The 26932-nt window shown below is 46.3% G+C and overlaps 1 protein-coding gene and 1 long non-coding RNA gene across 4 annotated transcripts in view; one reads left to right on the forward strand and one right to left on the reverse strand.

Moving 5' to 3' along the window:
- The window catches only part of abcc5 (ATP-binding cassette, sub-family C (CFTR/MRP), member 5), a 194304-nt gene that overhangs the window by 166582 nt on the left and 790 nt on the right, over positions 1-26932 (reverse strand). For 2 of the 3 annotated variants that reach the window (XR_011934457.1, XM_072474194.1), the window contains exons 1-2: positions 1841-2170; positions 68-226 (exon numbers count right to left, since the gene is read on the reverse strand). Coding sequence is in view for 2 of the 3 variants with exons in the window: in XM_072474194.1 (XP_072330295.1) it covers positions 68-178 (111 nt within the window). In the remaining variant the exon portion in view is untranslated. Of the gene's footprint in view, positions 1-67; positions 227-1840; positions 2171-26932 lie in introns of those variants that run through there. The other variant, XM_072474195.1, reaches the window with a different exon arrangement.
- Positions 2412-9433, forward strand: LOC140389732 (uncharacterized). The gene is made up of 2 exons (XR_011934455.1): positions 2412-2771; positions 3706-9433. It is a non-coding gene; the product is annotated as an uncharacterized lncRNA (long non-coding RNA).

The following is a 26932-nucleotide window of genomic DNA, read 5'->3' on the forward strand; positions in this document are numbered from 1 at the left end:
AAGTTACTGCTCATACACACACTACAGCTTTAAAATCTCTATATAAATGAAAGCATAAAAGTCTAACCTGGGTTTCCGCTTCTTCTTTATAGTTCTTCAAATGCTTGGAATTTTTATTTCCTGATTTACACACAGGCTTGGAGATTTCATATTCTATTCCAACGTCAATATCCCTCATGTTCACATGCTTTGAAATCAAGCCAAGATTTGTTGATGTGTTCTTGTGCTTTCAAGCAGATGTAAAGAAAAACAAGCTAAATTAAAACTATGCTCAAGTTAAAAAAGACATGCTTGAAAACAAAAGGAAGAAAAAGCTTCAACTACTCAGCAGGTTTGGCAGCATATTCCAAAGAACAGGTTATTCAAAATTTTAAGTCTCCTTCCTCGTGACTAAATGGCTAAAGCAAACTGTTTTCTATGCAAACACATTGCTCCTTGCCCATCCCGACACAGAAAGTAGGGTGCAGCATGAGCGTGGACTTTCCAAGGGTAGTGTTTTGTGAATCACTGAAGGGTAACCTAGATTCCAGTACAAATTTGTTGTTTTTTTAATATAGTTTAATTACAGTAAACCAATCCATAATTCTGGAATTTAACAGTAATTTCAAGGTTTTAAAAAATTATTTAACTGCCCGGCTAGGCTTAGCCCATTGCCAATTCTTTGGCCCTGGGTCACCCTGCTCACTGAGTGTCCATCATTCTCAACTGTATTGTAAATGCAGAATAATCTTGCATTAAAACAAAATGGGTACAATATAGTACATTAAAAGGCCAGATTTAAACTGAGATTAACACATGCATATGTGCTATGATGCCTGACCTACTTTGTCATGTTGCATTCCTGCTAAATTTATTCTAAAGCTCAGTGGATAACCACTCACAGCACTGTTTAAACTCTTAAATGGTTGCTTTTTTTGTCTGGAAGAAACATGGAAACACAAAATCTTACAACACAGAAGTGGCCATTTGGTCCATTATGTTCACGTAAACTGTAAAAAAAGATATCCAGCCTAATCCCACCTTTCAGATCTTCACACCTTGTGTTTTTGTTTAATGCAATGAGGGTTTCCACTTCCTAATGTTCCAGACAGTGAGACCACTAGTGTGAAAAAATACTCATTCCCTGCTGATGGAAACTGATCCTATCCACCCTATCTAGGTCCTTCAAAATGTTATACAACTAAAGTGAATCTCCCCACAACCTCCTCTGGTCTAAAGAAAACAACCCAAGCCTTTCCAAATAAATGCATATTACTGCGGATACTGGAGTCTGAAACCAAAAGAGAAAATGCTGGAAAATGTCAGCAGGTCTGGCAGCATCTGCAGGGAGAGAAAAGAGCGAACGGTTCCAGTCCAATGACCCTTCGTCCCGGCCTATCCAATCTTTCCTCATAACTAAAATTCTCCATTCCTGGCAGCATCAGTGTAAATCTCTTCTGTACCTTCTCTGTTGCGATCACATCCTACTTGCAACGGGATGGCCAGAACTGTTGTGCCCAAAGTACTCGAGCTGTGGCCTAACGAGAGTTTAATGCAGTACATGCATTTACGGCAAGGAGGTAATGTACTGCATAAAACACAATATTCTTCAGTTATTATGCCTTGCCAATTAAATATCCATTGTGGCCGTAACCAAAACGGCCCTCTTCCACACTTGTGTATATATTGTTTTGTTTGCCCTCCCCAAATGCATTTTAGTTAACGAGCTACAGATTTCAACAGCCGAGTATCTTGGTGTGGATGGATGGATAGGTGGGTGGATGGATAAATAGATGAATAGATAGATAGATGGTTAGATGGATAAATGGATGGATAGATAGGTGGATGGATAGATGGATACCTGCTGCGGCCGACTCGCGCTTTCCGCTTCTCCCGCTTCACTCGCGCACACAATCCGGTCAAATTTTCACCCGGAGGCAAGGACGCCGCTCGTCGCTGGAATCTCGCAGTGTTTCCGAACTGTCTGTGTTTTCCCCCTGGTCTCGGATTCGTTGTCGCTGTATTGGTGTTAAATCGGCCAACGGGGTTGATCAGATTCTGGGTAAATAGCACTCGTTAATAATGTTCCTTGAAAATTCAGCCCGTCACCATCAGCATTTCATCAAGAGTCTCCGCTCTCTTCTCCCCTTCCACTGAACGGGTTTCTTCCTTGAGAAATTCTGCAGACTGTATTGGGGGGGGGGGGGGGGGGGGGGGCTGAGTCACTCCAGAGAGCTCGGGCCCCAGAGCACGCCGGGAGTTATAGTCCTTTATCCGGGGTTCCCCTCGTGAGGAGACGCGGTGTCTCGGAGCAAGACTCCATCATCCGGCAAACACCGCGCTTGAATGATGCGTCGCCGGAACGGCAGGGCCGCGCGCCGAGTCCGCGCAGCTGCGGCGAACGCGCGAGGAGCATGTGGACGCGCGTGGGCGACGACAACTGCGGCGGCAGCAGCAGGTTCCGACTGCACCGAAACGTGCCGGGGATGCGGTGCTGCGTGCACGGCAGTCACCCACCCATCTCCAAACCGCAGTGCGCGCACCCAAATTACTGGTCCGCAATTTCTTCAAAAAGTGAAGTACTACGGATGCTGGAAATCTGCATGAAAAAAAAGAAAGTCAAATGCTGGGAACCCAAGCATTTGTGGGGAGAGAGAGAGAGAGAGAATCGAGCATAATTAAGGTTTCAGGTCAACAAGCCCCCTCAATAGTTCGGTTTGGAACTCAACTGAGTCAAGAAATCCCACCCGCAGCCGAGTTTGTTGGTCAATCTGGCCCCTACATCAACAGAGGTAAAAAATAGATTAGGTAATGTGGACTGGAGGGAAATAGAGGCAAAGCAAAATGTGAGAAAATAAGGAGAAAAAACACAAGCTACAATTGGTCAGAAATTAAAGCAAAAATGCAATGAAGATACAGTGGAAGAAAAATATTTGTCCATACTGGGTGCTAACGTCCTGTACTCTTATGAAGGGTTCTTCACTTTAAGGCCAATCTGTCTCCCCTCTGACACTTTTTGCACCAACTCTGTCCAAACATAAATTCATACTTCTACTATCAGTTGCCTTGTCCCCATTTATTTTGGTGTTATGACAAAAAATGTCAATAGACTTCTGTTTTTCAGAGTAATTCATTTCTGTGAAATCTGGGCATTAGATTCCCACAAATTGCTCAATTTTTCATTTGCCATTTCTACCCAAGTTACTGAAATTTTTAATATTCAGGATCAAGGTTTGGAAAAAAAGTCTGTCATGTGAGAGTATCTTTAAGAAATGGGTGTTTTTTTATAGAATAACTAGTGGGTGTACCTTTAAGAAATGGGTGTTTATTACTGCAGTGATGTCAGAGTGTGGGTGGAGCTGGGCTGTCTGTCAGCTTTTAGTTTCACTTTGAGAAAAGCTTGTGTGTGTCTGTTTTTTTGGTTTTGTTTCAGTATTGGAGCTGCAGTCAGCCACAGAATGTGTAATGTTGTTCTCTCTGTCATGTAAAGACAATCTCTTGATCATTTGATGAATTCAGAGTGATAACTGTTCTCAGTAGTGAATTAAACCTGATGTGCTTCTGTTAAAAGTTTTTTTTTAAATCTTATGGATGTTAAAAGGAAAGTACGGATTACTTAGTGTTATATTCTTTGGGGGTTGTATTTGAATTAATGGTTGCCTAGATATTTTTAAAAGGTTAACTTGAGTTCATAGAATAAACACTGTTTTGCTTTTTTCCAATTAGAGGGCGTGTTCAATCCACCTACCTTGCATATCTTTTTGGTTTGTGGGGGCGAAACCCATGCAAACACGGGGAGAATGTGCAAACTCCACACGGACAGTGACCCAGAGCCGGGATCGAACCTGGGACCTCAGCGCCGTGAGACTGCAGTGCTATCACTGCGCCCTTTAGTAGATAGTATATTGATGAGATTTTGAACTGATTCAGACCGGCACACTTGGCTTGAAAAAGGACCCAGCAGGTGAACAACAAGCAGGATTGGGGTACATTAATCTTTTCACAGTTATTCTAGCTGCATCAAGCCCCACCATTTCCACTGAGTGGGGTGGATTAAATACCCCAACACGCCTTCCTTCTTTAAATTGCGTTACGTTTTTTGAAAATAAATTAGTTGAATTAGTTGGAATTTGAAGCAAATGATCTCCCAACTATCCCACCTGATTACTGGATACATTGACAATTAAATCAGCCTGATTCCAGGCTGAAATCAGCCTATTATGTTCATTGTTAGCACAGTACGAAGTCTTACAACACCAGGTTAAAGTCCAACAGGTTGATTCACCTGAGGAAGGAGCAGTGCTCCGAAAGCTAGTGTTTGAAACAAACCTGTTGGTCTTTAACCTGGTGTTGTAAGACTTCTTCCTGTGCTCACCCCAGTCCAACGCCGGCATCTCCACATCATGTTCATTGTTAGAGAATTCTAATTACCAGTTTCTAGCAGGCACAGAGATGGAGAAACACGCATATGTTGCCAGGTGCATAAAATAGCTGATAACCATAAATCTCCATTTGCTTTTCATCTCAATTCCCCTTCTCTTAATGGCTCCCTACCACTTCTCACTTCTCTCATTGCTCCTTCTTTGCCTTTTCCAGCCCTTCTTTAGCATCCCCTTTCTTACCTTTGGTCAAACCCTACCCACGCTTGAGCCGCCAACTCCCCTACTGCACCCAACTAGTGTAGTTACCCATCCATGTTTTCCTTCATCAGTCAACGCTACGTTTAGTGTTTATAAAATTACACAATTGAGTCATGAAATAAATCTTGCAAACAGTAAAAGAAGACCATCACCAGCAAAATAATGACACTGGAAAACTGAACTCAAGACCCTTTAACTACAACCCAAGGTCCTCCGACCCAATAGTCTCAGATCCCCAAGCACCTGACAACTATGAAGCCGATTCTAGGCTGGCAGGAAAGATAATCCTGAAATTAACTTCTGATAAAATAGCACCTTAAATAGGATGTTTCCCTGAACAAGCCCTCAAAATACTGACCATGGAAAAAGAAACAGGTCAGCACACCCCATTCAATCCAATATGTACACTCTGGGCAGGAGGATATGCCAACTGCCTCCAAACCAGGCATAAATACCCAAATACCATGACACTAGCAGAGCTCCTACAGACAGACACCTTCCGTATGACCTACCCAGATGATGGCAGATGGATGGTCTGCCTGGAGAGGATAGTGTCCCTTAGAGGACAGGAAGACGTCCATAAAGTAATAATACAAGCTGATACCCAAAACTTCCAAGAAATATTTTCAGTCCTCTCAGAATGGGAAAATATCCTCTGCCAAGAATGCCCGAGATGAGAACAGATTAATTGATCAATTTAAGAAAGGATTCAAGGAATTCTCCCTCTGTCATGGATTGGACACAACCAAACCCCATGCCCCCGGCCTATGAGCACACAGAAACTAGATTTTCCAACCTTACGCTGAAAATGGTCTGTGACGAAGTAAGTCACGAAATTGGATTTGGTCCATGGCAATTGGATGCCCAAACAATACGCCAGATGGAAATAGCCAAATTAACCATGTATGGTCATTCTCCACTCCATGTGAGTACCTACCAAACTTACCTGAACGACCCCAGGTAATCAAACCAGACTTTTGCTGATTGGGTAAAAAAACAAAGAAAATCTGCTGCCAGGAACTGGCCGAATGGATTTAGAGCGCTGCAGAAAGCAGCACTAAGATAAGCAAGTAGTGATGTCCACCAGAGATAGGATAGATGGGACTTACCCCACCTAGGCACTAACTCTCACTGACGAGACCTGCCTTATCTTTCCAGATTGGCCAACCCGGCTATGTCTCTATATACTTGGAGGATACTCACCCTATGGAGAAAGATCATGCTCATTACTCTTGTATAATCGATGATTTTAATCCTAATTAGCATTAGAAAACCTTAGGAATAGCTTGCCTTATAACAGGAAACTGTAACATTATTGAATGCATTAACCTTAGATTACTGTACCTTCGAAACAGAAATCGATTTCCTGAACAAAATACCCACAGTCCATATCTTGCTAAAAGAAAACTGCCCGTAACACTAATCCCAGAATCACACTCAACATGAGGACAAATTACAAAGCAAAACTCCTCTTGGGATTCTGTTGTTATCTCCTCTTATTATGGACCCTGAAAAGATGGACTGAACCACCTATTCGGAAATCAGAAGCATATATCATGGGAAAAACACCCATTAAGGACTGGTGGCAGAATCAACCCTTTTCCAAATAATTAGAAGGAAAAGAGGAATGCAACAAAGATGGACATTCATTCAATATGAACCATGACCATAAAAAACAAAACTCAAGGACATTCATCAAGAAAACTATCCGAAGAAGATATTAGCCACCAGACTTATTTCGCTCAAGAGGAGGATGTGGCGGTATCCACCTATATTAAAAGCTGATCAGAACTGATGTTATATTAAATCATGTATTTAACCCTATATTAAAAACTGATGACTGATAATGTATTACAGACATTATCTTTGTAAAAGTCCAGGTGCAGTGAACTCATTATGTCTAGTGGCCTTGTCTGGAAATAAGCTTTGCCGACCAAGAGAGAGACTATTCTTTGTCTCAAAATAACTGGGGAGTCAATCTATTTTTCATAGAACATAGAACATTACAGCACAGTACAGGCCCTTCGGCCCTCGATGTTGCATCAACCTGTGAAACCACTCTAAAGCCCATCTACACTATTCCCTTATCGTCCATATGTCTATCCAATGACCATTTGAATGCCCTTAGTGTTGGCGAGTCCACTACTGTTGCAGACAGGGCATTCCACGCCCTTACTACTCTCTGAGTAAAGAACCTACCTCTGACATCTGTCCTATATCTATCTCCCCTCAATTTAAAGCTATGTCCCCTTGTGCTAGACATCACCATCCAAGGAAAAAGGCTCTCACTGTCCACCCTATCCAATCCTCTGATCATCTTGCATGCCTCAATTAAGTCACCTCTTAAACTTCTTCTCTCTAACGAAAACAGCCTCAAGTCCCTCAGCCTTTCCTCATAAGATCTTCCCTCCATATCAGGCAACATTCTGGTAAATCTCCTCTGCACCCTTTCCAATGCTTCCACATGCTTCCTATAATGCGGCGACCAGAATTGCACGCAATACTCCAAATGCGGCCGCACCTGAGTTTTGTACAGCTGCAACATGACCTCATGGCTCCAAAACTCAATCCCTCTACCAATAAAAGCTAACACACCGTACGCCTTCTTAACAACCCTCGCAACCTGGGTGGCAACTTTCAGGGATCTATGTACATGGACACCGAGATCTCTCTGCTCATCCACACTGCCAAGAATCTTACCATTAGCCCAGTACTCCTGTTATTCCTTCCAAAATGAATTACCTCACACTTTTCTGCATTAAACTCCATTTGCCACCTCTCAGCCCAGCGCTGCAGCTTATCTATGTCCCTCTGTAACCTGTAACATCCTTCCGCACTGTCCACAACTCCACCGACTTTAGTGTCATCTGCAAATTTACTCAGCCATCCTTCTACGCCCTCCTCCAGGTCATTTAGAAAAATGACAAACAGCAGTGGCCCCAAAACAGATCCTTGTGGTACACCACTAGTAACTGGACTCCAGTCTGAACATTTCCCATCAACCACCACCCTTCGTCTTCTTCCAGCAAGCCAATTTCTGATCCAAACTGCTAAATCACCCTGAATCCCATGCCTCCGTATTTTCTGCAGTAGCCTACCATGGGGAACCTTATCAAACACTTTACTGAAATCCATATACACCACATCAACTGCTTTACCCTCATCCACCTGTTTGGTCACCTTCTCAAAGAACTCAAGAAGGTTTGTGAGGCACGACCTACCCTTCACAAAACCGTGTTGACTATCTCTAATCAAATTATTCCTTTCCAGATGATTATACATCCTATCTGTAGTATATATAAATGATTTGGAGGAAAATGTAACTGGTCTGATTAGTAAGTTTGCAGACGACACAAAGGTTGGTGGAATTGCGGATAGCGATGAGGACTTTCTGAGGATACAGCAGGATTTAGATTGTCTGGAGACTTGGGCGGAGAGATGGCAGATGGAGTTTAATCCGGACAAATGTGAGGTAATGCATTTTGGAAGGGCTAATGCAGGTAGGGAATATACAGTGAATGGTAGAACCCTCAAGAGTATTGAAAGTCAAAGAGATCTAGGAGTACAGGTCCACAGGTCATTGAAAGGGGCAACACAGGTGGAGAAGGTAGTCAAGAAGGCATACGGCATGCTTGCCTTCATTGGCCGGGGCATTGAGTATAAGAATTGGCAAGTCATGTTGCAGCTGTATAGAACCTTAGTTAGGCCACACTTGGAGTATAGTGTTCAATTCTGGTCGCCACACTACCAGAAGGATGTGGAGGCTTTAGAGAGGGTGCAGAAGAGATTTACCAGAATGTTGCCTGGTATGGAGGGCATAAGCTATGAGGAGCGATTGAATAAACTCGGTTTGTTCTCACTGGAACGAAGGAGGTTGAGGGGCGACCTGATAGAGGTATACAAAATTATGAGGGGCATAGACAGAGTGGATAGTCAGAGGCTTTTCTACAGGGTAGAGGGGTCAATTACTAGGGGGCATAGGTTTAAGGTGAGAGGGGCAAGGTTGAGAGTAGATGTACGAGGCAAGTTTTTTACGCAGAGGGTATTGGGTGCCTGGAACTCGCTACCGGAGGAGGTAGTGGAAGCAGGGACGATAGGGACATTTAAGGGGCATCTTGACAAATATATGAATAGGATGGGAATAGAAGGATACGGCCCCAGGAAGTGTAGAAGATTGTAGTTTAGTCGGGCAGTATGGTCGGCACGGGCTTGGAGGGCCGAAGGGCCTGTTCCTGTGCTGTACATTTCTTTGTTCTTTGTTATCTCTTATAAACCTTTCCAAGATTTTGCCCACAACAGAAGTAAGGCTCACTGGTCTATAGTTACCGGGGTTGTCTCTACTCCCCTTCTTGAACAAGGGGACAACATTTGCTATCCTCCAGTCTTCTGGCACTATTCCTGTAGACAAAGATGACTTAAAGATCAAAGCCAAAGGCTCAGCAATCTCACCAATCAGAAGCAGATACTCTGCAAAAAACTCTCTCGAACTCCCTGAGTAAGAAAACCCGAAAAAATGTTTAAGCACAGGCTGCGTGAGTTAGAGTTTCACTTGGGGAGCTGTTTAAGAGATTGCTGGATGTTTATTTGACCAAGCTGCTATCTCGATTCGTAGAGTTCTGCTCATTGATTGAGAATCAAATTCCGAGGCTACTCGTCGATGTAATTATGAGATGTTTATCGCTTTAGCAAATATGTAGTTAAGAAGCTCACAGGCTAACTCATCACATATCCTGTATTTGTCAAACTGTATCATTTACCAAAAATACTTGTATTACCCTTATTCTTTAAATAAATTGCGCATATATTTTACCATACAGATCCGTGTCTATCTTCATAAATAAGAGTGACATTTAACTAAGGCTCATCATATTCTCACCCTTTGAGGCTATAGGAAGGGTCACTTACCCATGCCTGCCTCTCAAGAATTAGAAATATTTAGTCGAAGTTAAGGTAAAGATAGCCCCCTAAGTAATAGTCTATCTCGTATACCGAAGGTAGTGAAAGCAAGGAACATTGTTGATACTATAATTGGACATCCCAAACAGTGAGTCTTACTTTAGATATTGTCAAGACCTTGTCAGGTAGCTTACAACCACAACTAATCGGGAAGATCTTAGGTACAATACTCCTCGACTGTCACAGCAGGTTGAGTCATGAATGGTTTAACAGATTCAAGTGTCCTGGATTAATATTGTCCAAGTAGTTGAGAATCTTTGGCTGGTTATTCCATTGCTAAGGACACAGTGAAGAACTCCCCACAAGTAGAAAAGACAGCAGGGTTGACAAACAGATCAACTATTTGTTACATTTTCCACCGAACAGCCAAATCATATAAGTGACACAAATAGTTTATTTGCGCAGATTCCATTATAAGTGTGATAATGGGAAAGGTCAACATGAAAACTTTTATCAAAAATATGAGAATGAATAGACAAGTGGAGCAGAGACGAAATGCACGAAGATGTAGGTGTTATTACTGAATTTTGTTTGGAACTGCTCACATGGGGTCTAGGTGAACAGTTACAACAAAGAAGGAGGCCATTTAGCCTTTGAGCCGGTGTCAGCTCTCTGCAAGAGCAATTTAGCTCTTCCCAGTGCTTCTTCCGTAGTCCTGCTAATATTTCCCTTCAGCTTCCCATCCAATTTCCTCTTGAAAGTCATGATTGAAATTGCTTTTAGCACACTCCCAGACAGTGCATTCCAGATCCCAAACACCTGAAACCGATGTCCTCCGATTCTTCATCCCTCACCAAAGGGGGAATTATTCAGGCTTTGCCAGAATAAATGGACAATAGCACCCAGATGTAATTAAGCCCCATTTTGAAGTCATTATTTTTGTATTTCTGTAATAAATATCTGTATAATAAATATCTAGGTGTGGGCTTTGACAAAGGGTCATCTGGACTCGAAAGGTGAGCTCTTTTCTCCCTTTCCAGGTGCTGCCAGACCTGCTGAGATTTTCCAGCATTTTCTCTTTTGGTTTCAGATTCCAGCATCCGCAGTAATTAGCTTTTATCTGGGAGTGAAAACTGCTCATGTAAATTTGTCAGATTATAATTATACCTAACAAAAAGATTGAATGGAAGAAGTTAACAGGAATTTTTTACAAATGTAAAATTTGTAATATTTTAGTATAATTGATCTTCCGTGGTTTTGTAGAAGCCAGACATGGCCCTGATTTTGCTGTAATAAAAATGAAGTAGTCAGCACTTCCCATTAATTCTGGAAAAAACAGCTGTGATTTCTGACATCTGCAAATGCAGTTTTTTTTACAGATTTCAAATGAGCCTTTAATATGTTTAATTAAAATGTAAATGGACAGAGGGAGATGTTCCCCAAAAGGTGGCCAGTGGCTAAAGACTGGAGAGCCACTCTCCGAGCTTGTGTGTGTGTCTCCCTCTTGTGTTTAATGTCACCTCTGGCTGTTTTACTGCCTCATTGGAAATAAAGACACAAACACTAATTCGGGGATTATAAACAATCCTTTTACACAGCCTCACATTTTAGAAGTTCAATTCTAGGGACCTCAGGAATGTTATGAAAGCATGTTTACATGTTGTAGTGCACAGCAGGATCCCACAAACCAGCCCACTAGGGACATAACCACTGGAGAACAGCCCAGATCCTGCATCTCTCTTTTTAAAAAATAAACATTTTATTGAGTTATCAAATATAAACTGCACATGCACAGTTCAATGTCAAAATCAAACATTTGCTGTCAGACATACCCTGCTCCTCTACATTGTGTGCTGTTGCAGTTTTTCTCATTGAATCTGCACAGAAATCACTGTTACGGCAAAAACAAACTAATTTCTCACTGTTAATGCACCAAAGTCCAGGGAAAATATCAGCCTTGTCCATCAAGAGTGACTGACTTTTTCATGGCATTGTTTGAAACATTAGACACTTCGACCAGTTTATACTAAAAATCGTTTACCCAGATACTCTTACTCATGAGATGAACAAACGGCAAGAGTGGATTCATGGTTCAACACAATTTTATTACAGAATCTTATTATCCAAACTCCATTAACAAAACAACTCTTAATCCTTAATATAACTTATCAACACCGCACTGTCCATTTGAGACTCTGATACTACCCATGAAGTTGAGCTTGGCCAGTCTGCTCCACCGGGTATGACTCTTTGTCTTCACTGAGCTCTGCCGATTCCGATGATCTTGACTCTGAAGGTTGGTCTTGCACGCCCTCTTCCATCGTCGCCATGTCTTCTCTACGTGATCGAGTCTTCGCTGGGTAGTCAAGTCTTCGCCCAGGGTGGAGTCTTTGGTGGCCTCCAGATGTCTCTTCTCTCTTTCCTACCCTCTCTCTTTCCCGGCCTTCTGGAAGGTTCTCTGGCTCCCAGCCAATGAGGTTATCGGCCGGGGAAGGGGGGAGGAGGTCACAGCATCCAATTGGATTGCCGATTCCATTTTGGAAAATGCCAGGAGCCCCCTAGGGGTCAATCCTCAGGTGTACAGTGTACATCGCCCTTTCCCTATATAGTAACTGAGGTGCCTCTGAGTCTGACCGATACTGGAACGTGGTGAGTCTGGCCAATACCGGCCAATACACAAAATAATGTTCTCATTTGGTCAAGGTCGAGCACCTCCGGTCTCAGCTTCCAGGACAAGTCCAGGCTAACCCTTGCTCACCTCTGACCAGTGTCTGTGTTTACTTGGCCTGTCTAAATTCCCATCAAGCCTGGCTGCTCAAGCTGTTGACTGCTGTTTAATTTAGATTGTCCAATTCTGTATCTGAACTAGCTTTTCTGGCTGTTGGCTTTTTGGCCTCTGCATTGTAAGGCATACTTTCTGCTGCACAACCTCCCTAGCCCCGTGAGACTAGAGCAACGCGGTTTCAAGACTCCTCTCCCTAGCATACTCCTGGCAAATGTCCAAGTGATCGAAACAAGTTGGATAAACTTAACGCTAGACTTACCTCAGTGGGAAATAAGAGACTGCTGTGTGCTCTGTTTCACAGAGACATGGCTCACAAGACTGTGCCATACAACCTGACGACTTCTCAATAACCGGACGGACCATACGGCATCATCAGACAAAGCAAAGGGTGGAGGGGTTTACCTCCTCATCAACTCCTACTGGTACTTGGATGTGGCAACCCTGGCGACCTACTGCTCCCTGGACCTGGAATACCTGACCGTGAAGTACCGCCCGTACTACCTTCCACATGAGTTCACTTTAGTCATTATCACAGTGGTCTACATCCCACCCCAGGCAGAAGTGAAGAAGGCACTGGGTGAATTGTACACAATTATAAATAACATGAAACAGAACACCCGGAGGCCTTGTTCATCGTGACCGGGGGTTTCAACAAAGCCAACCTCATGAATGTACTGCCAAAATTCCACCAACACATCTCCTGTCACACGAGGGGCAACCATACTCTCGATCACTGCTGCACAAAAGTCAAGGGCGTCTACCGATCCATCCCCCGACCACACTCCGGAAAATCAGACCAAAAAACGGTGCTCCTTCTCCCAGCAGACAAGCAAAAACGTAAGCGGTTAATCCGGTTAAGAAGATCGTGCAGTGCTGGTCAGAGGTAATAGAAGAGCTCGTAAGTGACGGCTTGAAGTCAGTGGACTGGTCCATATTTAAGAACTCACCGACCAACCTAAACGATTATGCCACCACCGTCACAGACTTTGTCAGCAAATGTGTAGACCACCTTGTGTCAAAGAAAGTAGTACGTACGTTTCCCAACCGGAAACCATGGCATAATCGGGAGATTGACTCCCTGCTGAAGGCCAGGTCTGAGGCATTCAAGTCAGGCAACACTGACTTTTACAAGAAATCTAGGTATGCCCTCCGCAAATTCATCAGGGATGCCAAGAAATATCAGACCAAGCTAGAGTCACAGACGAGCGTTACAGATTCTCGGCGGTTGTGGTAAGGCTTAAACAACCTAATGAGCTACAAAGCGAAGCCAAGCAGAATCTCCGGCAGCAGTGCCCCCCCTTCCCGGTGAACTCAATGCATTCTATGCTCGGTTCGAGCAAGAAACCATCAAACCGCTGTCGACTGCCCCAGCCCCGGACACACCCACCATCTCAGCTTCCGAAGTCAGAAAAGCCTTCTTAAAAGTGAACCCTTGGAAGGCGACGGGCATGGATGGGGTCCCTGGTCGTGCACTCAGATCCTGCGTGGACCAGCTGATAGATGTGTTCGCGTAAATCTTCAACCTCTCCCTCCTCCATTCCGATGTCCCCACCTGCTTCAAGAAGATAACCATCATACTAGTGCCAAAGAAGAACCTGGCAATGTGTCTCAATGACTATCGTCCGGTGGCCTTGACATCGATCGTAATGAAATTCTTCGAGAGGTTGGTCATGAGGCACATCAACTCCATACTCCCAGAATGCCTAAATGCACTGCAATTCGCATACCACTGCAACCAGTCCACAGCAGATGCCATCTCCCTGGCCCTACACTCATCCCTGGAGCATCTCAACAACAAGGACTCCTACATCAGACTCCTATTTATTAACTACAGCTCCACCTTCAACACCATAATGCCAGCCAAGCTCATAGCAAAGCTCCGAAACCTAGGACCTGGAACCTCACTCTGCAACTGTATCCTCGATTTTCTGACCCATAGACCATAATCAGTAAGAATAAACAACACCTCCTCCACGATAGTCCTCAATACCCCCGGGGCCCCGCAAGGCTGCGTATTTAGCCCTCTACCATACGACTGGGTCGCAACATTTGGCTCCAACTCCATCTACAAGTTTGCGGACGACATGACCGTAGTGGACTGGATCTCGAACAACGATGAGTCAGAATACAGGAGGGAGATAGAGAACCTAGTGGAGTCGTGTAACGACAACAATCTCTCCCTCAACATCAGCAAAACTGAAGAGCTGGTCATTGACTTCAGGAAGCAAAGTATTGTACACACCCCTGTCTGCATCAACAGGGCCTGGGTGGAGATGGTTGACAGCTTAAAATTCTCTCTCAAAAGGGGAGAGCAGCTTATGGTCCTTGGGACTATGGCGGCTTGAATTCATTTTCACACTTGAGTGCAATTCTGAGAAAGAGCTTCACCATGTGAGGTGAAGTCCTTTGGATGAGACCTTAAACCAAGACACTGTCTGCCTTCTCAGGTGGACGTTAAAGATCCCATGGTACTATTTTGAGAAGAGAATGGGTGTTAATTTTGGTTAACTTTTCAGGTCAATATGTTACGTTTCTCAATTCACATTGGATAGGTTCGGTGAGTGGGCCAAATTTGGCAAATGGAATTTAACATGGAGGTTATCCATTTTGGCTGGAAAAATAGAAAGGCAACTTATGATCTAAATGGAGAGAAACTTCAGAGTGCTTCGGTGCAGAGGGATCTGTGAGTCCTCGTGCATGAATCACAGAAAACTAGTATGTAGGTACAGCAGGTAATAAGGAAGGCAAATAGAATTTTGGCATTTATGGCTAAAGGACTAGAGCATAAAAGTAGATAAATGTTGCTGCAACTATACAAGGCATTGTTTTTTTTCAGAAAATATTTTGTTGAAGCATTTGTAATTTTCACAGTTTAACACATTCACATCTCTTAAACAACCGCGTGGGCCGACACACGTAAAAAAAGAAAAAAAAACCTACAGAACAACACCCCCTACTACCCCCGCTCTATTCCCTAGCTGCCCGTAAACTGTATTCTCTGTCCCGTTGTAACATTGCCATACCTCCTGTTTCCCCCCCCCCCTTTTTCCCTCCCCCCCTCCTACTGCTGACGTTCAATTTTCCTTGAAGTAGTCTATGAACGGCTGCCATCTCAGGGTGAACCCTTGAATTGATCCTCTCAAAGTGAATTTAATTTTCTCCAGACTGAGAAACCCTGCCATATCGCTGACCCACACCCCTGACTTCGGGGGCTCCAAGTCCCTCCATCCCAGCAAAATCCGTCTCCGAGCCACCAGGGAGGAGAAGGCCAGAATATCGGCCTCCCTCCCCCCTTGGCCCCTGGATCTTCCGATACCTCAAAGATTGCCAATTCTGGACTCGGAGTTACCCTTCCTTCCAGGACCTCTGACATAACGTCCACAAATCCTTGCCAGAATCCCCTCAATTTTGGACATGCCCAAAATATATGTACATGGTTTGCCGGGCTACCCTCCACACCGCCCACATCTGTCCTCCACCTCCTCAAAGAACCTGCTCATCCGGGCTGCCGTCATTTGGGCCCTGTGGACCACCTTCAACTGGATCAAACTAAGTCTGGCACACGACGAGGATGAATTAACTCTCTTCAGGGCTTTTTCCCACAGCTCAAATTCTATCTCCCCACCCAGCTCCTCTTCCCACTTCCTCTTCACCTCCCTGATAGGGGCCCCTTCACACTCCATCAACTCCTTGTATATCTCCGAAACCCTCCTTCTCCAACCTCTGTTTTTGACACCACCTTACCTTGTAACCCCCTGAGGGGAGGCGGGGGAAGCCAGGGACCTGTCTCCGGACAAAATCCCGTTCCTAGAGGTACCGAAACCTGTTCCCGCCCGGCAACTCAAACTTCTCCTCTAATGCTTCCAAGGTAGGGAAACCCTCCTGAATGAATAGGTCCCCAAATGTCTCAATCCCTGGCCACCGCCATCTCTTTTAGCCCCCATCCAGCCCCTCCGGGGCAGACCGGTTGTTGTTACAAATCGGTGACCACACTGACGCCCCCTCCAATCTCATGTGTTACCTCCATTGCCCCCACACCCTAAGGGCTGCCACCACCACACGGCTCGTGTGGATGCCGCTTCCACTCGCTCCCACACCGACCCGTCCCCCACTACCCACTTCCTGACCATCGATAAGTTGGCCGCCCAGTAATAGTTAATAAAGCTCGGGAGATCCAAGCCCCCATCTCCGCGACCCCGTTCCAGGAGTGCCTTCTTTATTCTTGGAGTTTTACCTGCCCACACAAAACACGATATCGCCGCGTTCATTTTCCTGAAAAAAGCCTTTGGGATAAAAATCGTAAGACATTGAAAAAAGAAGAGCAGTGTTGGAAGGACCGCCATCTTTACTGTCTGGACCCTCCCCGCCAACATCAGTGGGAGCATGTCCCATCTGCGAAAATCCCTTTTCATTCGATCCAGCGCTTTGCCTAGATTTAACTTCTGAAGCTGCCCCAATCCTCAGCCACTTGAATCCCCAGATATCTAAATTCCTCTCAACCACTCTGAACAGCAACTCCTTCAGTCTCCTTTCCTGCCCCCGTGCCTGGATGACGAACATCTCGCTCTTTCCCATATTTAACTTGTAACCTGAAAATCACCCAAATTCTCCTAGTATCTCCATGATTTCTGCCATCCCCCCCACCGGGTCTGTGACATAGAGCAACAAATTGTCTGCATATAGAGAGACTCTGTGCTCCACCCCACCCCACCCCCGCTATCCCCTGCCAGCCATTTGATGATCCAAGGGCCATTGCCAAGGGCTCTATGGCCAGGGCAAACAGTAATGGGAAGAACAGACATCCCTGTCTTGTCCCCCTGCAGAGACTAAAATACTCTGACCAGACTCGGTTGGTTCTTACATTCGCCACCGGAGCCTAAGATAACAGCCGGACCCAATCCGCAAATCCCTCTCCGAACCCAAACCTGCCTAAAATGTCCCATAGGTACTTCCACTCCACCCGGTCGAAAGCCTTCTCTGCATTCATGGCTTCTACCACCTCAACATCGCGCCCCAACGCTGGCATCATTATTGGACGTCAGGTGCCCGCCCTTCACAAATCCCGTCTGATCTTCCCCCATTACCTCCAGGATGCAATCCTCTATTTGAGTGGCCAAGATCTCTGCCAGCAATTTAGCATCAATGTTCAGCAAGAAAATTGGCCTGTACGATCCACAGTTCTCCGGATCATTATCTCACTTCAAAGAGAAATTGATGCCTGTGATAGTGTTGGGGGGAGTACTCCCAGCTCCCTCTACTCATTAAAAGCCTTAACCAGGAGCAGCCTCAGTAACCCAGAGAACTTTTTTAAAAATTCTACTGGGAATCCATCAGGTCCCGGGGCCTTACCCGATTACATCGCCCCCAATCCGTCTATCACCTCCCCAAGCCAAATTGGGCCCCCCAGATCTTCCACCCGCTCCTCATCTACCTTCAGGAACTCTAGCCTCTCTAGGAATTGATTCATACCCTCCTCCCCAGCTGGGGGTTCCGACTCATATAATCGACTATAAAATTCACGGGACACGTCATTAACCGCCCCCGGGTCAACACTACCTTCCCTCTCATATCCTTTATTTTCCCTATTTCTCTCGTCACCTCCTGCTTCCTCAACTGATGTGCCATCAGTTTGCCCATGCAGCTAGCCTAGCAGCTCTCACCCCCCGGCTCCTAACATTCTACAACCTGCCGGATCTCCTCCCCCCTCCTCTTAACATAAGTTCTCAACACAATAACATCCAACACAGAAAACAAACAAACAATCCCCCAAGGCCCAGGGACAGAGGCCCTCCCTTAACAGAATCTTAACTATCCTGTCACCTCCAAACAGAATCAAAACAATAGAAGAGACATCAAACGGGGTAGGGAAAAAATTATGCAAACAGAAACTCAACCATCTTTTTTCCAACAGAAGAGAAAAACATCGCAGCTCAAAACCCCTTTCCCTGCAATTCGGCACATACAACAAATCAAAATCAAATCAAGCAGAAAAAGCCCTTCTCCTCCCGAAAGTCACAACTTCAATTACAAAATTGAAAGGTTGAGATTTTTCCAGAGAAAGAAAGAACCGCACAATACTTTTCTTTCCCCCCCCACCTCCTTTCTTACAAAAAACTCAGTCCACCACAGCTTAGGTTTTAAAGTCCTTATGCATCCACCAAGTTCTTGTCTTTCATAAAGATCTCCACCTTTCCAGCGAGCCAAAGTATAGCTCCCGGTTCTCGTGGGTCACCCAAAGACGGGCCGGGTAGAGCAGTCCAATTTTCATGTCTTTCGCAAACAGGACCGCCTTGACTTTATTAAAACTAGCCCTCTTCTTTGCAAGCTCTGCTCCCAAATCCTGATACATCCGGATCTCTGACTCTTCCCAGGTGCACCCTTTTGTCTGCTGAGCCCACTTCATACTACATTCCTTATCCAGGAAATGATGCAGCCGTACCACAATCGCCCTCAGCTCGGGGGCTCACAACCCTGGGGCTTACGCATAAAAGAGCCCTATCGGCCCGGTCCACCTTCAACGGCTTGGGGAATGAACCATTCCCCATCAGCTTATCCAGCACCTTCCCCACATATGCACCGACATCTGATCCCTCCCTTCCCTCTGGCAGACCGACGATCTGGATATTCTGCCTGCGAGAACGATTCTCCAGGTCTTCCACCTTCTCCAACAGCCATTTCTGCCGATCCTGTAGAAAGCCAATTTCCATTGCCATTGCTGTGGACTCCTCCTCTCGTTCCGTCACCTGCTCCTGCAACTTTTGAATCTCCTGTCCTTGAGTCTTCACTTTCTCCTCCACCCGGTCGACCAACCCCTTAATCGAGGTCACCGCCTGGATCAGGTTCTCGGCACACTCCTTGCGATGTTGGGTGAACTTCCCATCCAAGTATTCGACCAATTGGTCCATCGTCCATTGGGCAGACGCAGCCGAACTTTGCCTCGTTGTTATTAAACCCGCTGTTTTCTGAGTTTTGTTTCCATCCATCCTTTGATTTCTTCTTTTCCGACTTTTTTTTGGGCGCGGTTCCATAAATTGGGAGTCGCCTCCTTCTCTTCTTACTTTTATCAACTTATGTTGAGAAATTCCCGCGAAAATCCAGCTTAAAAGCTGTTAAAAGACCACTCGAGGCGAGAGCTGCTAAATGTGCGACCATTCACTCCATGGCCACCACCGGAAGTCCGTCTACAAGGCTATAGTTCGAGTACTTTAGATGGGTCCGTTTTTGCCCAATGTGTGCAGGAGGGTTTCCTGACACAGTATGTAGATAGGCCAATGAGAGGTGAGACCATATTGGATTTGGTACTGGGTAATGAACCAGGATAGGTGTTAGATTTGGAGGTAGGTGAGCACTTTGGTGATAGTGACCACAATTCGATTACGTTTACTTTAGTGATGGAAAGGGATAGGTATATACCGCAGGGCAAGAGTTATATCTGGGGGAAAGGCAATTATGATGCGATGAGGCAAGACTTAGGATGCATCGGATGGAGAGGAAAACTGCAGGGGCTGGGCACAATGGAAATGTGGAGCTTGTTCAAGGAACAGCTACTGCGTGTCCTTGATAAGTATGTACCTGTCAAGCAGGGAGGAAGTGGTCGAGCAAGGGAACCATGGTTTACTAAAGCAGTCGAAACACTTGTCAAGAGGAAGAAGGAGGCTTATGCAAAGATGAGACATGAAGGTTCAGTTAGGGCGCTCGAGAATTACAAGTTAGCTAGGAAGGACCTAAAGAGAGAGTTAAGAAGAGCCAGGAGGGGACATGAGAAATCTTTGGCAGGTAGGATCAAGGATAACCCTGAAGCTTTCTATAGATATGTCAGGAATAAAAGAATGACTAGGGTAAGAGTAGGGCCAGTCAAGGACAGTAGTGGGAAGTTGTGCGTGGAGTCCGAGGAGATAGAAGAGGTGCTAAATGAATATTTTTCGTCAGTATTCACACAGGAAAAAGACACTTTTGTCGAGGAGCATACTGAGATTCAGGCGACTAGACTAGAAGGGCTTGAGGTTCATAAGGAGGAGGTGTTAGCACTTCTGGAAAGTGTGAAAATAGATATGTCCCCTGGGCTGGATGGGATTTATCCTAGGATTCTCTGGGAAGCTAGGGAGGAGATTGCTGAGCCTTTGGATTTGATCTTTAAGTCATCTTTGTCGACAGGAATAGTGCCAGAAGACTGGAGGATAGCAAATGTTGTCCCTTTGTTCAAGAAGGGGAGTAGAGACCCACGGTAACTATAGACCAGTGAACCTTACTTCTGTTGTGGGCAAAATCTTGGAAAGGTTTATAAGAGATAGGATGTATAATCATCTGGAAAGGAATAATTTGATTAGAGATAGTCAACACGGTTTTGTGAAGGGTAGGTAGTGCCTCACAAACCTTATTGAGTTCTTTGAGAATGTGACCAAACAGGTGGATGAGGGTAAAGCAGTTGATGTGGTTTATATGGATTTCAGCAAAGCGTTTGATAAGGTTCCCCATGGTAGGCTACTGCAGAAAATACGGAGGGATGGGATTCAGGGTGATTTAGCAGTTTGGATCAGAAATTGGCTAGCTGGAAGAAGACACAGATTGGTGGTTGATGGGAAATGTTCAGACTGGAGTCCAGTTACTAGTGGTGTACCACAAGGATCTGTTTTGGGGCCACTGCTGTTTGTCATTTTTATAAATAACCTGGAGGAGGGCATAGAAGGATGGGTGAGTACATTTGCAGACGACACTAAAGTCGGTGGAGTTGTGGACAGTGCGGAAGGATGTTACAAGTTACAGAGGGACATAGATAAGCTGCAGCGCTGGGCTGAGGTGTGGCAAATGGAGTTCAATACAGAAAAGTGTGAGGTGCTTCATTTTGGAAGGAATAACAGGAAGACAGAGTAAGATTCTTGGCAGTGTGGATAAGCAGAGAGATCTCGGTGTCCATGTACATAGATCCCTGAAAGTTGCCACCCAGGTTGAGAGGGTTGTTAAGAAGGCGTACGGTGGACTTCCGGGTGCGGCGATGACCAGCTAAGTCGCACGTTTCGGTAGCTCCCGGTGGAACGGACTTTTGGGCTCTTAATAGGAGCCCCAACGGCAATTTTAACGGCTAAAAACACTGTGCGGTAAACCAGAAGGGAATCCCCCCTGGACACGGATGGAAAAAGGAGAGGAAAGTGGCCGGATTGCAGTGGATCCTTTAGAGCAGCGGCAAGGAAGGCAAGCAAAAACCAAGATGGCGTCGGAAGGTGGCAGTTTAATATGGGGCCCTGAACAACACGAGTTTTTGAAACGCTGCGTGGAAGAGCTTAAAAAGGAGATGAAGAAGGAGCTGTTGGCCCCGATATTACAGGCGATTGAAGGGCTAAAAGATGAGCAAAAGACCCAGGAGCGGGAGCTTCGGGTCGTGAAGGCAAAGGCTGCCGAGAACGAGGACGATATACAGGGCCGGGTGGTGAAGACGGAGATGCACGAGGCACACCATAAACGATGTGTGGAAAGGCTGGAGGTGCTGGAGAATAATGCGAGGAGGAAGAATTTAAGGATTCTTGGTCTTCCTGAAGGTGCAGAAGGGGCGCACGTCGGGGCATATGTGAGCACGATGCTGCACTCGTTGATGGAATCGGAGGCCCCGACGGGTCCGCTGGAGGTGGAGGGAGCCTATCGAGTTATGGCGCGAAGACCGAGGGCTGGAGAAATTCCTCGAGCCATAGTGGTGAGATTCCTCCGTTTTAAGGACAGAGAGATGGTCCTAAGATGGGCAAAGAAAACTCGGAGCAGCAGATGGGAGAACGCGGTGATCCGCGTATATCAAGACTGGAGTGCGGACGTGGCGAGAAGGAGGGCGAGCTTTAATCGGGCCAAGGCGGTGCTTCATAAAAAGAAGATCAAATTTGGAATGCTGCAGCCGGCAAGACTGTGGGTCACATATCAAGGGAAGCACCACTACTTTGAAACGGCGGATGAGGCGTGGACATTTATTGTTGAAGAGAAATTGGAATGAGTGAGTTATTAAAAAAGAATATTTGAGACAAAGTGGTGGGGCGAATATGGGGGGCGAAGAGGGGGGAAAAAAGGGGGGAGAGATGATTTTTATGTTGTTAATCCTGCGACCCGGTAACTTCTCTCTCTTCCACAGGTTGTGGGGGAGGGGGGGAAGGGAGGTGGAGGAGTTGGGGGGCGTTGGCCATTGGGGGCGGGGCCAAAAGGGAAACACGGGGTTTGTTCCCGCGCTATGATAATTATGGCGGGAATAGGGAAGCAGGAAGGAGGGGGCGTCGCACGGTGCGAGCCGAGGTCACGGGGGGAAGCCGAGGTTGGCCAGAGTTTGCTGACTTCTGGGAGCAACATGGGGGTGTAACTACGCTAGTGGGGGATCTAGCGGGGGGGGGGGGGGGGGGGTGGGAGGGGGGGATTTACTGGGTTGTTGCTGGGGAGAAGGGGGAGCTGGTATGGGGTGGGGTGGGCGGGGCGGGGGGGCGGGGCACCGCCTGGGGGGGACACAGCTGCGTGGGAACCGGGTGAGGAGCTGGGTAAAAGGGGATGGCTAATCGACAAGGGGGGGGGTAAAGAGCCCCCCAACCCGGCTGATCACGTGGAATGTGAGAGGGCTGAACGGGCCGATAAAGAGGGCACGGGTACTCGCACACCTAAAGAAACTTAAGGCAGATGTGGTTATGTTACAGGAGACGCATTTGAAACTGATAGACCAGGTTAGACTACGCAAAGGATGGGTGGGGCAGGTGTTTCATTCGGGGCTAGATGCGAAAAACAGGGGGGTGGCTATATTAGTGGGGAAGCGGGTAATGTTTGAGGCAAAGACCATAGTGGCGGATAGTGGGGGCAGATACGTGATGGTGAGTGGCAAATTACAGGGGGAGGCGGTGGTCTTAGTGAACGTATATGCCCCGAACTGGGATGATGCCAACTTTATGAGGCGCATGTTAGGATGTATCCCGGACCTAGAGATGGGGAAGTTGGTAATGGGTGGAGATTTTAACACGGTGCTGGAACCAGGACTGGACAGATCGAGGTCCAGGACTGGAAGGAGGCCGGCAGCAGCCAAGGTGCTTAAAGACTTTATGGAGCAGATGGGAGGAGTAGACCCATGGAGATTTAGTAGACCTAGGAGTAAGGAGTTTTCATTTTTCTCCTATGTCCACAAAGTTTATTCGCGAATAGACTTTTTTGTTTTGGGAAGGGCGTTGATTCCGAAGGTGAGGGGGACGGAGTATATGGCTATAGCTATCTCGGATCACGCTCCACATTGGGTGGACTTGGAGATAGGGGAGGAAAAAGAACGGCGTCCACCCTGGAGAATGGACATGGGACTAATGTTGGATGAGGGTGTGTGTCTAAGGGTGAGGGGTGTATTGAAAAGTACTTGGAACTCAATGATAATGGGGAGGTCCAGGTGGGAGTGGTCTGGGAGGCGCTGAAGGAAGTGGTTAGAGGGGAGCTGATATCAATCAGGGCACATAAAGGAAAGCAGGAGAGTAGGGAACGGGATCGGTTGCTGCAAGAACTACTGAGGGTGGACAGGCAATATGCGGAGGCACCGGAGGAGGGACTGTACAGGGAAAGGCAAAGGCTACACGTAGAATTTGATTTGCTGACTACGGGTACTGCAGAGGCACAGTGGAGGAAGGCACAGGGTGTACAATACGAATATGGGGAGAAGGCGAGCAGGTTGCTGGCCCACCAATTGAGGAAAAGGGGAGCAGCGAGGGAAATAGGGGGAGTGAGGGATGCGGAGGGAGAGATGGAGCGGGGAGCGGAGAGAGTGAATGGAGTGTTCAAGGCATTCTATGAAAGATTATATGAAGCTCAGCCCCCGGATGGGAAGGAGAGAATGATGTGTTTTCAGGACCAGCTGGAATTTCCTAAGGTGGAGGAGCAGGAGAGGGTGGGACTGGGAGCACAGATCGAAATGGAGGAAGTAGTGAAAGGAATTAGGAGCATGCAGGCGGGGAAGGCTCCGGGACCGGATGGATTCCCAGTTGAATGTTACAGGAAATATGTGGACTTGCTCGCCCCGCTACTGATGAGAACCTTTAATAAGGCGAGGGAAAGGGGACAGCTGCCCCCGACTATGTCAGAGGCAACGATATCGCTTCTCCTAAAGAAAGAAAAAGACCCACTGCAATGCGGGTCCTATAGGCCTATTTCCCTCCTGAATGTAGACGCTAAGATTCTGGCCAAGGTAATGGCAATGAGGATAGAGGATTGTGTCCCAGGGGTGGTCCATGAGGACCAAACTGGGTTTGTGAAGGGGAGACAGCTGAATACGAATATACGGAGGCTGCTAGGGGTAATGATGATGCCCCCACCAGAGGGGGAAGCAGAGATAGTGGTGGCGATGGATGCCGAGAAAGCATTTGATAGAGTGGAGTGGGATTATTTGTGGGAGGTGTTGAGGAGATTTGGCTTTGGAGATGAGTATATTAGATGGGTACAGCTGCTGTATAGGGCCCCGATGGCGAGCGTGGTCACGAATGGACGGGGGTCTGCATATTTTCGGCTCCATAGAGGGACGAGGCAGGGATGTCCTCTGTCCCCATTATTGTTTGCAATTGAGCCCCTGGCAATAGCATTGAGGGGTTCCAGGAAGTGGAGGGGAGTACTCAGGGGAGGAGAAGAACACCGGGTATCTCTGTATGCGGACGATTTGTTGTTGTATGTGGCGGACCCGGCGGAGGGGATGCCAGAGATAATGCGGATACTTGGGGAGTTTGGAGAATTTTCAGGGTATAAACTGAACATGGGGAAAAGTGAGTTGTTTGTGGTGCATCCAGGGGGGCAGAGCAGGGAAATAGAGGACTTACCGCTGAGGAAGGTAACAAGGGACTTTCGCTACTTGGGGATCCAGATAGCTAAGAATTGGGGTACATTGCATAGGTTAAATTTAATGCGGTTGGTGGAACAGATGGAGGAGGACTTCAAGAGATGGGACATGGTATCCCTGTCACTGGCAGGGAGGGTGCAGGCGGTTAAAATGGTGGTCCTCCCGAGATTCCTTTTTGTGTTTCAGTGCCTCCCGGTGGTGATCACGAAGGCTTTTTTCAAAAGGATTGAGAAGAATATCATGAGTTTTGTGTGGGCCGGAAAGACCCCGAGAGTGAGGAGGGGATTTTTGCAGCGTAGTAGGGATAGGGGGGGACTGGCATTACCGAGCCTAAGTGAGTACTACTGGGCTGCCAATATCTCAATGGTATGCAAGTGGATGGGAGAAGAGGAGGGAGCAGCGAGGAAGAGATTGGAGAGGGCGTCCTGCAGGGGGACTAGCCTACAAGCTATGGTGACGCCGCCGTTGCCGTTCTCACCGAAGAAATACACCACAAGCCCGGTGGTGGTGGCTACTCTGAAAATCTGGGGGCAGTGGAGACGGCATAGGGGTAAGACGGGAGCCTCGGGGTGGTCCCCGATAAGAAATAACCATAGGTTTGCTCCGGGGAGAATGGATGGGGGATTTGGAACATGGCAAAGAGCAGGAGTAACACAATTGAGAGATCTGTTTGTAGATGGGACGTTTGCAAGTCTGGGAGCGCTTGGGGGAACCAGAAGGACTCTCAGGGATGTTAGTGTACATGTATAATATGTATAGGTTGTTGTTATAGGTAATTGTATATTGGACTGTTGAATTGTATTTTTGGAGAGTATTTATTTGGGACAACGCAGTCGCCATTTAGTTTTGTTTTTTAATTTTGATGTTGTTTATATATTATTTATTTCTTGCTTAAAACTGGCCATTGTTATTTATATTGTTATATTACTGTGTAAAGGATACACAATGTACTGTCATGGTTGGCCAAAAATTTTGAATAAAATATATATTTTTTTTAAAAAGAAGGCGTACGATGTGTTAGCTTTTATTGATAGAGGGATTGAGTTTCGGAGCCATGAGCTCATGTTTGCAGCTGTACAAAACTCTGGTGCGGCCGCATTTGGAGTATTGCGTGCAATTCTGGTCGCCGCATTATAGGAAGGATGTTGAAGCAATGGAATGGGTGCAGAGAAGATTTACCAGAATGTTGCCTGGTATGGAGGGAAGATCTTATGAGGAAAGGCTGAGGAACTTGAGGCTGTTTTCGTTAGAGAGAAGGTTAAGAGGTGACTTAATTGAGACATGCAAGATGATCAGAGGATTGGATAGGGTGGACAGTGAGAGCCTTTTTCCTCGGATGGTGATGTCTGGCACGAGGGGACATAGCTTTAAATTGAGGGGAGATAGATATAGGTCAGATGTCAGAGATAGGTTCTTTACTCAGAGTAGTAAGGGCGTGGAATGCCCTGCCTGCAACAGTAATGGACTCGCCAACATGAAGGGCATTCAAATGGTCATTGGATAGACATGTGGACGATAAGGGAATAGTGTAGATGGGCTTTAGAGTGGTTTCACAGGTCGACGCAACATCGAGGGCCGAAGGGCCTGTACTGCGCTGTAATGTTCTATGTTCTATTGGTGAGACTGCACCTGGAGTACTGTGTACAGCTTTGGTCCCCTTATTTGAGGAGGGATGTAATTGCATTAGAGGCAGTTCAGGGGAGGTTCACAAGATTGAGTTCAGAGATGAGGTGTTTGTCTTATGAAGAGAGATTGAGCAGTATAGGTCTACACAGAATGAGAGATCTAATTGAGGTAAATAAGATACAAGATAGGGAT

This window comes from Scyliorhinus torazame, chromosome 14 (assembly GCF_047496885.1).
Source record: "Scyliorhinus torazame isolate Kashiwa2021f chromosome 14, sScyTor2.1, whole genome shotgun sequence".
NCBI lineage: Eukaryota > Metazoa > Chordata > Chondrichthyes > Carcharhiniformes > Scyliorhinidae > Scyliorhinus > Scyliorhinus torazame.